At 41.2% G+C, this 16,515-nt stretch overlaps 1 protein-coding gene across 2 annotated transcripts in view; it reads right to left on the minus strand.

Moving 5' to 3' along the window:
* Window positions 1–16,515, minus strand: part of IQGAP2 (IQ motif containing GTPase activating protein 2) — a 287,508-nt gene that overhangs the window by 134,879 nt on the left and 136,114 nt on the right. Inside the window, exons 1-3 of one of the 2 annotated variants that reach the window (XM_044266786.1) lie at window positions 11,799–11,803; window positions 11,418–11,574; window positions 3,946–4,023 (exon numbers count right to left, since the gene is read on the minus strand). In XM_044266786.1, coding sequence (XP_044122721.1) covers window positions 3,946–4,023; window positions 11,418–11,570 — 231 coding nt within the window. In that variant the 5' untranslated portion in view covers window positions 11,571–11,574; window positions 11,799–11,803. Of the gene's footprint in view, window positions 1–3,945; window positions 4,024–11,417; window positions 11,575–11,798; window positions 11,804–16,515 lie in introns of those variants that run through there. The other variant, XM_044266779.1, reaches the window with a different exon arrangement.

Raw genomic sequence — 16,515 nt, forward strand, 5'->3', positions numbered from 1 at the left:
GGGCTAGGTGGCAGTTTCGCTCCACACGTGGTAAGCCCGGTCAGGCTCTGCAGGGTCATTCCTGTAACATGTATCCTGAGAAGGGTGTCCAGTGTCCAGTGTTTTATTATAATGTTAAACACCTAGCCTCACACTTGTGTGAACAGGTATGCACACACACAACACACACTGATGTTCTTTTCTGCTGGAAGGAACCACATTTTTTTACCAAATAAAATCTGAAAAGTAAATGAAGCATGAGAGAAACATTACCCATAATCTCACTTTCTAGATAGTTAATCATTAGCATTTTAGTATATTTTTTTCTAGTCTTTTTTCCATATGTGTCTCTGACTTTTTAGGTTTATGTCTGTATGTGAGAATAAAACTGTAATATGATAACCTCAGTAATATTACAGTACGGTATTACTATAGTACCCTAGAGCAAGACTGTTTTCCATCCCTTTCATTATTCTGTTAGAACATTTTCTTTTTTAGAAAAGATATTTTTATTTATGTATTTGACACAGAGAGAGAGAGAGAGAGTGAGAGAGTGAGCACAAGCAGGCAGCAGGCAGAAGGAGAAGCAGACCCCCCCAGGGAGCAGGGAGCCTAATGTGGGGCTTGATCCCAGGACCCAGGGATCATGATCTGAGCCAAAGGCAGATGCTTAACTAACTAAGCAACCCAGGGACCTCTAGAACATGATTCCTAATAGATGTTTGTAATTATTTTGTCTTTTTGAAGTATAATTTAAGCTAGTCCTCCAAGGCTGAACTTTTTTGCCCCCAACTTGTCCTAAATAAAAGTCATTGCAATGAACATCCCTGCATTTTCTGAACACCTGATGATTTTTTTTTGGATTAACACCTATATATGACATTACTTAACTGGTAAGGTTGAACACTGAGGCTTTTTATACACACTTACACTACTTTTAAGCCTGAAACTAAAAGCTTGATAAGAAACATTTCAGAATAGGGCAGCAAACCTCTCCCTTCCTAAGCACCACAACATGAATAATTAGGCTTAAAGCTTCTAAGAGAAAGATGAGCATACTGGCATTGCTGGATTTTAGAAGATATTTTATAGAAGTTGACATAAAAACTGAAATTATATCCTTTATTATAAGATAGCTCTTGACACTCAAGTACAATTTTCTTCTTTTTATTTTTTTAAAGATTTTATTTATTTATTTGACAGAGACAAAGCAAGAAAGGGAATACAAGCAGGGGGAAAGGGAGAGGGAGGAGCAGGCTCTCCGCTGAGCAGGGAGCCAGATGCGGGGCTCGAACCCAGGACCCTGGGATCATGACCTGAGCCGAAGGCAGATGCCTAACAACTGAGCCACCCAGGTGCCCCTCAAGTACAGTTTTCTATTGGACATTGAAAAAAGCTAGGAGAAGAAAGCAGCAAAGTTTCCTCAGCCACAATGTATAGTCCCTGACCGCTTGAAGTAACGTCTGCAGCCCAGGAAACTTTAAGGGTCTTTTCAACTTTCCCTCAACACATTTGCTATTACAGCGTCCGTCCCAAGAGGATTCCTGGTGCAGAAGAACAGGTCTACTGGGGAAGCAGAAGAACACTTCAGCTCCCCACTCCCTTTCCTTTCAACAACTTTCTATATTTCTTTATGTATCTCCATATGGAATGTGTACTTATATAAATAGTTTCATTTCTTTTGGAAATCTTTATGAATAGATCTTATTTTAGCAGTAAGATGGGATCAATTCACAGAGTTGCCCAGAACATTTTATTCACCACTGTATCCCCAGTGTTAACATGATGCCGAGCATGGAGGAGTCACTTAATATTGGCAAGTGAAGACATTAGTAGTGGTCAAATACATCCATCAGTTCAGCACACTATCAGTCTCTCATCCCTGCAAGGTAATGGATCGATCATTAAAAAAAAAAAAAAAATCAGTGTTAAAACAGCATCTACTACATGGATCACTTATTTGGCTTAAAATTAAGGAAATCCGGGCGCCTGGGTGGCTCAGTGGGTTAAGCCACTGCCTTTGGCTCAGGTCATGATCTCAAGGTCCTGGGATCGAGGTCCGCATAGGGCTCTCTGCTCAGCAGGGAGCCTGCTTCCTCCTTTCTCTCTGCCTGCCTCTCTGCCTGCTTGTGATTTCTCTCTGTCAAGTAAATAAATAAAAATCTTTAAAAAAAAATTAAGGAAATCCTGGTCCAACACACACAATTAGGAAAAGTTTAAATCCCATCTATGAAATGTAACAAAATTACCCTAATTTAAAGTATGTTGCCTCATACAGAAAAATCCTATTTGAATTTTCTTCTTTTCTTTCCTTATTACTCTGTTTATTACCCTGCTAGTACTTGCTAAATGACAATCTAGAAATATGAATTCTAGAACTAGTGCCCAAATGGGAACAGCGTTTATTGTTCTGGGCATTTTAGGAGAAGGGAAAGTAATTTGGTTAAAAATGGAAGAAGAAATCAATATGGACTATTTTGAGATAAAAGAAATAGAGCTAAATCAGGTATAAGTTCAGATAGAGTAAAAATAGGCATTTATATTTTACATTAAGGAATCCTCTGTTTTTGTTGTGGTAGGCTGTTCATTCAAACCTGAATTAATAATATCACCACCAACACAGGTCTTCCATCAATAGCTTATCCCCTTCGAGGAGGACCACTCCTACATTATTTCTTCATAACAGCTATACATAATAAGCAATAGAAAAGAGGGAACTAGGGGCGCCTGGGTGGCTCAGTGGGTTAAAGCCTCTGCCTTCGGCTCGGGTCGTGATCCCAGGGTCCTGGGATTGAGCCCCGCATTGGGCTCTCTGCTCAGCGGGGAGCCTGCTTCCTCCTCTCTCTCTGCCTGCTGCTCTGCCTACCTGTGATCTCTCTCTCTCTGTCAAATAAATAAATAAAATCTTAAAAAAAAAAAAAGAAAAAAAAAAGGAGGGAACTATGGGTATCTATAAAAACCTGATGGTCTCGAGGGCATTATGCTTACTGGAAGAAAGTCAATCTCAAAAGGTCCCTTACTGTAGGATTCCACTTCTTTAACGTTCCCAAGATGACAAAACCAGAGTGATGGAAAACAGATCAGTGGCTGCCAGGGGACAGGACCAGGAAAGGATACCACATCAATGCGTACTCCTTCGTGGTATCTGTATCTTAACCGTGGTGGTGGTCACATACATTCACGGCATAAAACCACACAGAAACACACACACATACACACACAAATCAATGCATATATAAGTAAGGTCTGTAGCCTTCTAAACAGTAACACACCAGCGTCGATTTATTTTACTACAGTTACTAGATGTCACCACTGGGGGAGGCTGAATGAAGAATACGCAAAGATGCACTATTTTTGCAACTTCCTGTGAATCTAAAATTATTTCCAAATAAGAAGTTGAAGAAATTACTCTACAATTTCTAACAAACGTTAATTACTTCCTCATTTCCTCTACTTGTCTACTTGTCTCTCAGGCTGAAGGGCACCCGCTCTTTCAATATAACACACTCCGAATATTTGGCAAGTTTTATTTGGGATAGCTATTTCAAGAGGAAGAACTATAACCTTCTAGCTTTTAACATTCAAAGTGATAATATGATCTATAATAATCCTTTGTAAAAGTACCTTTGTCGTTATAATGTACAGTGATACAATATATGGTAGTATAATACAGAAAAAGGAGGTGGCTATTTTAAATTAACTATCTACCAGCTAAAGCTTGTTCTGGCCTTGTTGAATTTATACATGCTTTAATCTAGCTGCTCTCCATCTGGGTACATACTTCACTCTGAGTTCCTGCCATATATTACTTTGTACAGGCCTTCCCACATTTCTGTGGAGTCCTCACATTTGTTGCGCCTGAGGCAAATAAGGCCATCTGCCACATTAACATATCCCAAGATGCCAAACCTTTTTTCACAATGAGGTGTTCGCATGACCCCTTTTGGCTTCCCAGTTCAGGCTTACCTTGGGTAGACCAATAGACTCCATTGCTCTTAACCACTGGACCGTATTATCCGTGTGTCGAAAATGAAGGCCAGACTTCTAGAGTGGGGAGGGGGAGGGGGGAATGAAGGGACCACAGAAAAAGTGAGTCACTTATAACAACTTTTTTTCATTAGCAGGATGTTTTCCAATTTTATTTCTCTTAAAATAGAGTTATTAAATCATAAAACAACTGGAGACACAGTAAAGAAGACTAGACTATCTCAGCAACACTGTTTGTAATGGACCATTCCAGTTTCCACCATTCACATATTTGAGGTAATTCTGAACTAGAACCTCAAAGACAATTTAATGTCTAGCACATGCCTAAGGATGTTTTATGCGACGTGTGTGTGCGTGCACGCACACATACATACACGCGGTGTCAAGATTTTGGCAACTGTGGCTGAGAAACCTAGCAACTTCAAGAAAAACAGGATTTTTAAAAAATTAAATGTCTTTTTCCCGGTTTCTGGTTCTGCCAAAATATTTTTTTCTGATCATGAATAGGATTTCTGTAGAAAACCTGGAAAACATAGAAAAATATAGAAAAAAAATGGAAACAAAATCCATCTCACAGTTCAGGAGTAATTTCGGTATCTCCTCCTCCTATAATTTAACCCTAATTTTTGCCTGTGTAAAAAGAAAACCTTCAGTGGAAATGTTTTATAAGACCTTTTTCTACACATACAATGACAACAGGCTTTTTATGTCTTCCACTGTTCTTTACAGCCTTCCTCAGCCGCCATTTTTTCCCAACAGTCTGTAACTGTGGTAACCTTTCCTGTATCTTATCAAGTTTTATCAGGTACTGAAATGTTGAGAGCTTTAATGCTACCTTGTATTTTTAATTTGTTAAATGAGTCTAGCATAATGTTATGTAGTTTAAAATTTTAATATATGTAAAAACTAATTACAGCAAGTTTCATTATATAATATCCAATAGTAGAGAATCATGTTCAAAAAGCCTGGCTTTTCCCATCTTCTGTGACCTTCTACAATCAAATAGTTTATATAAGAGAAAATATTTTTGTGGCTGTTTGACTTATACTTTAAAAGTATAAACCAAATTAACATTAGACCAATGTTTATGTCTTTTGAATAGTGGTCAGGTTGAACTCAGGATGTCAAGCACTGTATGTAAATTATCTCTGATTTTTAAAACACTCTGCAAGGCAATTATCATTTCCCAATTTTTTAGAGATGAAGAAAACTAGGCCAAAAAGATCAACTAATGTGCCTAAGCCAAAGAGGTATTGAAGGGCTGAGCTGAGATTCAAGATGAGTTCTCTCTGAATCTGAAAAGCTTTCTTGGGCTAACATTCCCCAGGGACAGAACACAGGACCTAATGATGGGATTATTCTTTGGATGGAAAAAATCAGCCATTACTATGAAATCAATAGAGGGAGGAAAGAGTGGGGGAGAGGGAAGTAGAGGGAAGAAGGGCAGGGGAAGAGAGGGGGAAGGAGGAGGGAGCCCAGAGAATCAAGAGCCAGGCAGTACTGTCTGAGCGTGACTCAGCATCAACAACTTTTACAGAATACAAATAATTCTCAGACACAGCCACTCTGTGACCATGAAGGCACAAGACAGGAACAATCCACAATCACATTAAGACAGAGAAGAGGACCCTAGGCACCACAAAGTAACTAAATGTCCCGCTTTTCCAACTAAGAAGAGCAACTGTTTTGATGGTTGACCATCCCCTTCTATCTTTTCACCTCCCAGATAAAAATTACTGAAACACCAAATTGATCCTGCTTCCTGACAACTCCCCAAAGCTAACTGGTCCTTGCTTCCCCTAAATCCATACTAGTATCTCCAGTACAAACCCAACTCTACACTATTCTCTCCTGCTCATAGACTCAGAGTTATGTGTCTTTTTTTTTTTTTTTTTCTTGCCACAACAAGTTAAATAAACCTAAATTTGTTTGACCCCTGTGTGAAGGCTGATTTCCAGGCAGTCTTTGTCTGGTGGGCTTCAACAATCCAAATTGTGAAACAGACACCCCCCCCCCATTCATTCAGTGGTCTTATTAGCTAGGTAACCTCAGGAAAGTTACAAATCTCTTTGAACCTTGGTTCCTCTGCCATAAAATGGGTCTATAGTATGCTGCTTTGAGTTGAGGAGGTGAATTGAGAATACACATAGAGCAGTTAGTTGCAAAGAGCACCTAAGAAGGCAACAAATATTCGCTATTATAATTATTACACGCTGTAAGGCCAGGCTTGCAACTTTTATGCACCTTACAGTCAGAAAAAAGTTTAGGGCTCCATGTAAGAGCCACTGAAGGAAAGGGAGGTTATCTTGGTCCTATTTCTGCAGTAAACTAAATGACAGATTTCTTATTTAGGCAAAGGATGTTAACGGCCGTCCACCTAGTTTCGTCCAGCAATTGGACTAGAAAGTACATGCTGGTTTTCTTCCGGTATTTCACCAACAAATAAGGTTATTGTAGCTTAAATTGAATAGATGAGGAATTACTGAAGTCTTCTTGTGTTCCTTTTTACAAAAGAGAATCAAAGCACTTTGGAACAACGAGGTGGCTTAGAAGACGATAATTATTCTGATTTGCTTATTCTGTAGAGGATGAAACTGACGGCAGGGTCCAGGTATTTAAGATACTTGAATTGCTTTAACTGGTTAAGCTCAGGTCAAGATTAGGTTGTAGGACTCCTGATTCCAAGTCCAAATAAATAACCTACTCAATTCACGGCTCACAGAGCCTCACAACCAAACCTCCAACCTTCACAGTGCACTCACCTCCTCAGACATTGTGCCAAGTGCTTTGCACAGATGATCACGTATTTTCCTCACAATATCTCTACAAAGGCTGGTTGTTGTTGTTGTTGCTATTATTATCCCCCCTTTATAGGGGCGGACACTGAGGCTCACAGAGGCCAAGTTAGTCAGGAAGACAGCTTTTGAAGTACTTTGATTCTATAGCTCACACTACTAACTGCTGTATATGTTCTGCCCACCTAAGGCTCACCTAAGCAGTCAACATCTATTTTACGTCTACAGTTACCAATGTACTGCCTGGAAAGATACTGTTTTCTGTTCTTGAGCCTCATTAAGCTCAAGGAATGTCCTTCGTCCTCCCTCCTCCCCTTTCCCTTGCCCACCTTAACCACCTGGGGAACACGCACTCATCTTCCAAACCTTCACCGTGGAAGCCCTGGCCTTTTCACCACTCCACCCCCTTTAGACCTGGCACTTTCTCCTTGGTCACACCCCACTGTCCATCTTCGGTTCATGGCCCTCCACCCATTTCTAATCCCTCTCTAGGCTGTTTTCCCTCTTGAATCCATTTACATCTTGTCTATACCGGCCACTGTTACCTGTCGCTTGTGCTGAGTTATCCCCTCACAGGCCTGCCGCCCTGTCTTCTAATTTATTCTCCACATAGCATCTTTGTAAAGCCACGATGCCTCTCTTTTACATTTCAATGGCTTCCTTTGTCGTTACTTATGATGAAGTCACGTATCTTCCATCCTGGTCTCAATTGTCACCCCTGTCCCTCACCACAGGCTTTCAGCCATTCTGTTTGTCCAAGCTCTTTTCTTCTTCAGGTCTCTCAAAAACAGGCTCCTTTCTCCAGACTGTCCTCCCTGCTCCCCACCCTTAAAACTACACATGAATGATCTTTTTCTCCTTCTTCCTGCCTCAAAGGTAAACGTTTCCTCAGGAAACCTCATCTTCTGTCTATTGCTATCTGTCAGTAACACTGGCTTTAATGTCTTCCTTCATACACTCATCGCTGTTTAAACCCACAACTCTTTATTTACTTAAAGTCTGTCTCCCCAACCCTAACTGCCACAAAATCAAGTCTGCCTTGCTTACCATTTGAGCACACTGGCCCATGGCATGTGTTGATAAGCACTATATGGATAAGTGAATTCTAACCGCTACGTATTTCTATCATAGTAAAACTTCACCTTCTTTCCCTATAAACTTTATTAAAATTTATTATATTATTTGCCTACCATTAGATAATGTTTGATTATCTGAAACGCAAGTAATACATGAGAAAAGAATCACCTGGGCCGATTGTTAAGAGGGTAGCTTCCTGGGTCCCTGGCCAGGAGATTCGGCCTGTCTCAGTAGTCTGGGGTGGGCCCACGGGTCCACATTTTTACACACACCCATCGAGTGGTCCTGCAGGACATTTTAGCATCATACTTGGATGATGACAGATTTCAAATTCTTCATCCATTTTAAATATCTGAGGAATGCTCACTTTAGAATCAGCATTCTAAATGCTGATAAATAAATTTGATATTTGGCAAATATATCAAGTAAGCATAGAAAAAAAATGGAGTTTTTGGCTTGTTTGAAACCACTGTCATTCATTCTTTTTTTTTTTTTAACCCAACAGCTATTTCCCTAGTACCTATCCTGAGCTACACACTTCACCATTCACTGAGGACAGTGCAAAGACGAAATGCATGGTTCCCGCTTTCAGGACAAGGCACTCTTTACAGTACACCATGATGTATCCAAGAGGGACCATATCAGGAGTCAGAACACATACGGCATGGTCACAAGGTCCCGGAACTAGGTCCTGGAGTGGGAGGCAGAGGTGGCCAGGGAAAGGATATTCGTCATTAGAAGGTTTAACTCTAATATCTAGGACATCTTTCTGACCTTAAATTAACAAGGGACCAGGGATGTTCTTAAGCTGGCAGACAAAGAGGACGAGAACAGCATTGAAAGCGCCCATCTGCTTAACTCAGAGCCATTATTGCCCAAACTGAGGCCTTTGGAGCTCAGGGACAGAACTCATGCCTCAGAGACACAGTGCCTCACAGGCAGGTCATATTTTATGGCTGCAGTCTAAGCAGACCCTGCTGTCAGAGCCCACGCTCACTGAACTCATGGTTGCCAGATGGCGTATACAGGGGCTGGGGCTGGGTTAAATAGCATTCCCTTGTGTCTCATTGTCTTTGCAGCAGTCCCACGATTCCATGCTCCTTGTAAAGGACCAGAGGACGGGCTTTAATCCTAAGGATGCCAAGAACAGGAAGCTTCATCTCCTGTTCACTAATACTTAACTCCTTTCAATTTTGTAAAATGAATGAAATGGCTTTAACATTTTATGATTACATGGCAACTCATTAAAAATTTTCTTTCAAAAAAATTTTTTTTTCTTTCAAAGACATTAGGCATTCTCCAAGATTTAATAAAGGAGGGGAAAAGGTTTCTTTTGTCCAGCGAACCAAGAGAGGGGTAGTTTCCATTGGTCCTGTACTTTTTCCCACATCCCAGTTGGCACCACCCCCTTCCCCTGTTACACCTCCCTTCTCTCTGCCCTTCTCCTGGCACCATCCCTTCCTCATCCGTCTTCCAGGACCCGATGGGCAGGGATGGCAAACACAATCCTTCTGTCTCAGTATTTTGTTTGGGAATGTTATCACCTGCCTGCGCTCCACAGGTACTTCATTTCGTAACAAGAAACTGGAAATATTTCCCTTGTCTCCATCCCAAAGAGAAGTTGCTATTCATATAATAATAAGTTCTGTGATGCCAGGAGGTAATGGCACCTGTTTGACTTGCCATGAGGGGGTCCACAGCTGAGCTGGAGGCAATTCCACTCAAAGCTGTATGATGTGCCAAGAAGAGAAAAGAGGTAGCCCACCTCCTCCTTGGAGCTCACCATCCGCTGTCGCTCTGAGATTCTCATCTCTGGCACTGACAGAACGAAATACCCACAGCCTCCTCTCAGGACAGGCTGGAGCCTAGCCCAAGTACACCTGAACTCTGTCATCAAATCTACACGGCTATTACTAGAAATAGGGCTAGATCATGTAATAACCATTATAGAGGCAATGAAAAAAGAAAAACGGGGTTATAAAATGTGGACAGATTCATTTATTTTGTGTTGTGGGGATATAAATACCTTTTTTCTGTACTAAAAAAATAATTTTCAAAGTTAAAATAATTTCGCCTGACTTGATCACTGATTCAGTAAAGTCTTGTGAAAAGCTCACATAATGAGCTAAGACTCTAGGGAGGAACACATGACTTCATCAACTCAAAAGTACTTTAACAAACACAAACATTTTCATTCCTAACATTATCCAAGGCAGAAATGTTTACTCAGTTATCTTTTAGATGAGAATATGAAAACAGACTCATAAATGATATCTCAATTCCTCTTGTCTATGGTTAGCCTAATAATTACTCAAAAGTTTGCTCTGAATTAACTATACCTTTTACTTTCTCATTTTTTTCAAGGTTCTATTTATTCATTTGACAGAGAGATAGAGAGAGAACACAAGTGGGAAGAGGTGGGACGGAGGGAGAGGGAGAAGCAGACTCCACACTGAGCAGGGAGCCTGACACCAGGCTTGATCCTAGGACCCTGGGACTGTGACCTGAGTTGAAGCAAGATGCTTAACCAACTGAGCCACCCAGGTGTCCCTAAATATACACATTTTAAAAAATTTTTGCTCATTGGTCAAGGGTCAACTGTACAATAAATTAAGACTATAAAGAATCACATTTCATGAAAGCTTTAGAAATCCTGACCCAAAGTGCATAAGAATCACTTACACCAGGAGAGAATAACACACACTTAAAAAGTCCCTTTTGAAGACACATCTAATGGAGGGTCTTTTAGGTTGGTGGTTTTCTTTTTCTCCTGCATTTCTTAATGAAAAATGTCAAGCATAAAGTTGATGAAGTAGTATAATCAACTCCTATGTACCCATCACCTAACCTCAACAATTATGAACTCATGACCAGTCTCAAATCTCTCTCCATCCTCCTTCTGATTATTTTGGATCAAATCCTAGATATATCTGTAAATACTTAGACAAGTGTCTCTAAAATAATCATTTTTAAAGTCAAGTCAAGACTGTTGTTTATTTTGGTTTTGTTTTCTCCCCATGTGTCCTCCCAGATTAGCCATGAAATAATTAAAACAAGTTTCATACAAAAAAAATTAGTCTTATGTTGTTTTAAACATTCAGTGGAACAGAATTCCTACCTGACTATTCAATGTTACTACTCATTTGATCACATTGGCCCTAACTCTTTGGGGCCACAAGTTCAAGTCCCAGCTGGGTACTTTACTCGTTGATGAGAACAAGAGGAGTAATAAACTGCGTCGGTGGTGGAAAAAAAAAGGGGGAGGAGGGTAAAATGCCCTCATTTTTACATTTACTGGTGCTAATAAAAATGACCTCCATGAAGGAATAATGGAAGGGGGCTGGAAAGCCCCACAAATCAGACGTGTCTCAGCCTCAGCCCAGAAATAGAAACATTCTGCTTCTAAAACTGCTGCTGCCTCGGGAATGATTATTAGCAGGCTTCTAAGACCAAGGACACCCCCTCCCCGCCATTCCACAAAATCTTTGTAGAAACACTAAGAGTAAAAGCAGAGAAAGGAAATGAAATACCAAACTTTTACTTTTAGATGGAAGCCAAAACCAATTAGGTTTTAGTTACCTTATAACGCGTTTGTTCCACATCATAGATTTTTTTCTCTGATACCATTTTTGGGGCAAAGAACTTGGCTAACTTGGCAAGGTAAACGCCGTTCCGGAGCCCTTCTTCCAGTTCAGTGGTTGGTGGCAATTCTTCAACTAAGCAGACTTCCATCCACCTAGAAGGATGAGAAAAAAACCTTTAAGTGATTCCAGTTGGGTGACTTCGTGTAGGTAAAGAAACGCAGCATCCTGCTACGCGTGTTGGAGATATTAGCAAACGGAGCAGGATCTGAAACATCTTTAGCTGTCTGAGATGGGAAGAGAGGACTTTCTGGGTGGGCAAGGATTCAGAATACGAGACGAAGAAGGCAGACTCAAAGCCCAGAGCCCTTGAACTCACTTCCACGCCAGAGCTTGTCAACTCCATGTTTGTCTGGGTCTCTGCCAATTCTCTTTTGTGCCAAAGAGGAAAATGGCCAAACCATTTTGTATGGGTGGAATTAGTCTGCTGACATTATCGAAAAAAATAATTCCAAGTTTATGAACCCAGAGTGGAGGAGATACTTATGAGGCAGATGCCTCGGGGAAAGCAGAGCCCAATGTACTGTAAAATCTGCAGTTGCCTCAGTCCAGAAATGACTACCAGAAAAGGGAAGAAGGCATGGAAAAGGAGCGTCAAAAATTCAGGAAGTTTTCTTCAAATAATACACATTCCATTTTTTAATACCAAGGACATATTACAACATTCTTACTTTTGGGGAGGGAAATGCAATATTTACTGAGTTATGAAAAAAAATCTCAGAAAAAGATCAGATTAAATCTTAGGACACTGTGCCAATATTGTAGAAAAGAGAGCACCAAGGTCATTGTGGGCTCAAGGACACAAAGTGGGAGGGGAGACGGAGCCAGCTCACATTTCACACTGGCGTGCTGAGAATTTGCCAGAATTATGGAGATGATGCTGTTCCTATCCATTCTCGAGTAACTATTACCTCCTGTAAATCCAAGAGGCAGGTGTGCTGGTGTTTAGTGAAAGAGCTCTCACCTCCCAGCTGCGGATCCACAAACCATGAACTATGAGTGTGAGGGCCACCTCTCTAAGGCCGGTCCCTGCCTGAGGGTCAGTCACACATCTGTAGCTCATCCTGTCAGCATCCAGCACGGGAGGACACTGTTCTGCAGTGTTAACCACCAATCCTGATCCAAGCAGTGAACACTGCAAAATATCTCCAGAGCTACAGCACTGGACAACAGCTTTTAAAAGCTCAGAGAGTCCCATATAAACAGTAATACTGGCCACTTAAGAGGCATCGTAAAATGTGGGATAGATGAGAACAATAGAAACGTTAAGAGCTGCTTTCCAAGAGCATTAGATGTAATTGAAAAGGCAATGAGATTCCAAGGAAAGACCACAGGACCACATCAGAAAGCTTATTATGCCCAGTGCTACATGGCAGAGCTTAAGAGTAAGGCTGGGAATGAAGGCAGGTAACTGGGTGATCACCGGACCCATCAGGGAAAGCACTGCAAAGATGATGGGACCTGGATTTGGTCTAGAAAAATGGGAGTATCGGCAAAGGCAGAGAGGTACCAGAAACTGGGGAGTGAGCCAGGCTAAAGGCATAGAGGAAACATGGGCTAACTCATGGAGAAAACGCAGAGCAGACTTTGGGCTTCTGGGGCTCAGGAGGGGAATGGAAATGGAGCTGAATATATATAAAGCTGGGATCTGGAAGACCTCACCCAGGAGCAGTGCTGTTCTCTGTTGCCACAGGAAGCAGGGAGCTCCTGGCAGCCTCGCAGCAAAGGAGTGACACGCTGACAGCGGTAATTAGAGAAAATTAATCTTGTCTGATGGATGCCCCGAGACAAAGCGCTCTTTCAGGCCTTTTCCATTTTGAGGAACTGGGGGGCTGGATTAGATAGGAAGCAGTGGGAAGGAGGGAAGCCAGGAGACACGTTGAGGAAGCAGTAACAGGACTTGGTGACAGCTTAGAAAAGGAGGTCAGAGGAAAGGAAAATAATGCCAGCCAGGGTGAGGGTCTGTGTGAAGAGAGTTCTCTGGACGGGGACTCAGGCCCATATTACCCGTGTGATCCCAAGTATGCACCATGACCTCTTGGGGCCTGTTTTCTCCTCTGTCCAACGGATAGAGAATGAGAAGGATGGGATGATCAAATTTTCCCCAGACTTGAGATCCTAGGAAGACGGTGAAACTGGAAGGATAAGGAACTGGTAAAACGAGAAGAAGAACTTGGCTTTCATAGATCACGTATAAGGTGTGTAAAGGATATTTGTTTATAGGAGCCCTGCTTCAAATCACTGAAGTAAGAGTACATAGACTTGAGAAATTCTTAAAAAATGAAGAAATCAATAATAATGTTTTTTAAATAAAAAATCTGGGCAAGTTAAAATCCCCTGTGCGAGGCTTATTTCCTAATCTACGTAAACTACAAATCACAGCATTATGCTAGTACATATTAAAACACAATCTGCTTTTGAATAATTAGCTTGAAAATTTAAGAAACTGTTTTTCACGCAATATGTAATTGCTTTATAACAGTCCCATGACTGGAGTATATGTGTGAGGGGTGGATGAGAGGTAAACTGACAAATGGTAGTGGATGGGGATAAACTGACAATAAGGAACAAAGGGCAGGAAGCTAAAATAAAACTGAAATATGGTACTTTGGACTTGGGCTTGTTAAAAAAAAAGATAATCAAATCTTGCCATTTGCAATGACATGGATGGAACTAGAGGGTATTATGCTGAGCAAAATAAGTCAATCAGAGAAAGACAATTATCATATGATCTCTCTGATATGAGGAATTTGAGAGGCAGGGCGGGGGGGTTGTCGAGGGGTAGGGAAGGAAAAAATCAAACAAGATGGGATCAGGAGGGACATAAACCATAAGAGACTCTTAATCTCACAAAACAAACTGAGGGTTGCCAGCGGGAGGGGAGTAGGGAGAGAGTGGATGGGTTATGGACATTGGGGAGGGTATGTGCTATGGTGAGTGCTGTGAAATGTGTAAACCTGGCAATTCACAGACCTGTACCCCTGGGGCTAATAATACATTATATGTTAATAAAAAATAACTTAAAAAAGATAATCATACTTATTTCTGTCTGTATTAGAATATATGTGCCGCTGGCTTCAAACACTATTGATACCAAAAGTTGGGTCAGCTACAGCCTATTTAAAATACAGCCACTGCTAATGTTTATGACACTATGAACTACTCAAGGCAAAGGCCATCTCTTCTTCCACTTTATAATTAACCCCTTTTGTGTCTGGAAAATGTGTTCACACATAGTAGGGTACCTCATAAATTTTTTTTTTAAGATTTTATTTATTTATTCAGAGAGAGAGAGCACAAGCAGGGGGAGAGGCAGGCAGAGAGAGAAGCAGACTGCCCACTGAGAAGCGAGCCCAATCCAGGTCTCAATCCCAAGATCCTGAAATCATGACTTGAGCTGAACACAGATGCTTAACCTACTGTACATTGTTATTTAATGACAGATTCTGAGTGCATAAGAAAACCTTTTACAAGCATCACAGTTGCATCATAAAATCTTCAGGACACTGCCAAAGAGAGATCAACGGAACAGTTTTGCAACATTAAGCATCAATGGGGATATCTCCTTTCCTTTCCTTGAATGTTAAATGATGAAGCTATTATCACCAATGATAACTATTTTGTGCTAGAACCTGTATTTAATAGTTCATGGGGATTACCATTTAATCCTCAAGCCCCCTCATAAAGAAGAGTGTTACTAAGATCACCATTTTTAGGTGATAAACTGAGGCTCAGAAAAGCTCTGTGCCACACAACTGGTAACTCAAAGATCTCAAAAAGCTGCCAGAGACTTTGTTCCTCCAATTTTAACTTTGAACTTCTCACGACTCACCTAGTCTACTTCCAGAGTAGGAGTAAAAATTCCATGGTAGGAGAGATGTGCTACCACTATTTCAGTATAGGGTCAGAGAAGAGTATAGGGACTGTTAAAATCGAGTAAAATATCCTGGGGTTTCATTTATCCTCTTAGAATTCCCTCTTTGTCACCTGCCTTGAAACAATAAATGGTAAATGGCACAGGCTACCTCTTATCGGTGCTGTTTCATGCAGGGATTCAAGCAGGGTATGTTTTAAGGAGGGCATAAAAAACTTTAAGCCTCTCCAGGTGGAGTTACCTCCTAGAGAACCCCTAGACAAGATCTCAAAGAGTCTTTAAAATATACTACTTGGAAACTCCTCTTAGTTAGTGGATGATGAACAACAATTAACTGATAGCAAGACTATTCTTCTGGGACAGGTGGTAAACTCTGCCTCCAAAATCAGATAGACTGGCAACTTAACCTTGTTCCAAAAGTATTAAAAAAGCTCACAACAAAGCACAAACTATAATATGCAAACTTCTAAACTAGGACACAGTCATGTGGGTTGAGAATCCTTTCAATCCACCTTTCCTGACTATAAGGAAATAACCTGGAGCAGAGGTACCAAATGGTTCATCCCGGAAGCTGAGAGAGAGCTGGGAGTGTTTGCTGGCCAGTGTCAACATTTCCCAGTCCCGAGGTATCTGTGTCGGGCCAAGTGGCTGGGTTGTGACCGCAGAAGAGGAGAGGAAGTGATGTGCATTGCCCCTAGGCGTGCCTCAGGGAAGTTTCCCATAAATGAACTACCACTGTCTCCTCTGCAGTGTGCTAGCAGGATACTAAAGCTCAGGGCATGGTGGGGGGCACCTGGATGATTCAGTCGGTAGAGCACATGACTCCTGATCTTGGGGCTGTGAGTTCAATCCCCACACTGGGTGTGGAGCCTATTTAAAATTTGTATGGAATCAGAAAAGACCCCGAATCGCTAAGGAAATGTTGAAAAACAAAAATAAAACTGGGGGCATCACGTTACCTGATTTCAAGCTTTACTACAAAGCTGTGATCACCAAGACAGCATGGTACTGGCATAAAAACAGACACATAGACCAGTGGAACAGAGTAGAGAGCCCAGATATGGACCCTCAACTCTATGGTCAAATAATCTTCGACAAAATAGGAAAAAATATACAGTGGAAAAAAGACAGTCTCTTCAATAAATGGTGCTGGGAAAACTGG

This window comes from Neovison vison, chromosome 1 (assembly GCF_020171115.1).
Source record: "Neovison vison isolate M4711 chromosome 1, ASM_NN_V1, whole genome shotgun sequence".
Taxonomy (NCBI): Eukaryota; Metazoa; Chordata; class Mammalia; order Carnivora; family Mustelidae; genus Neogale; species Neogale vison.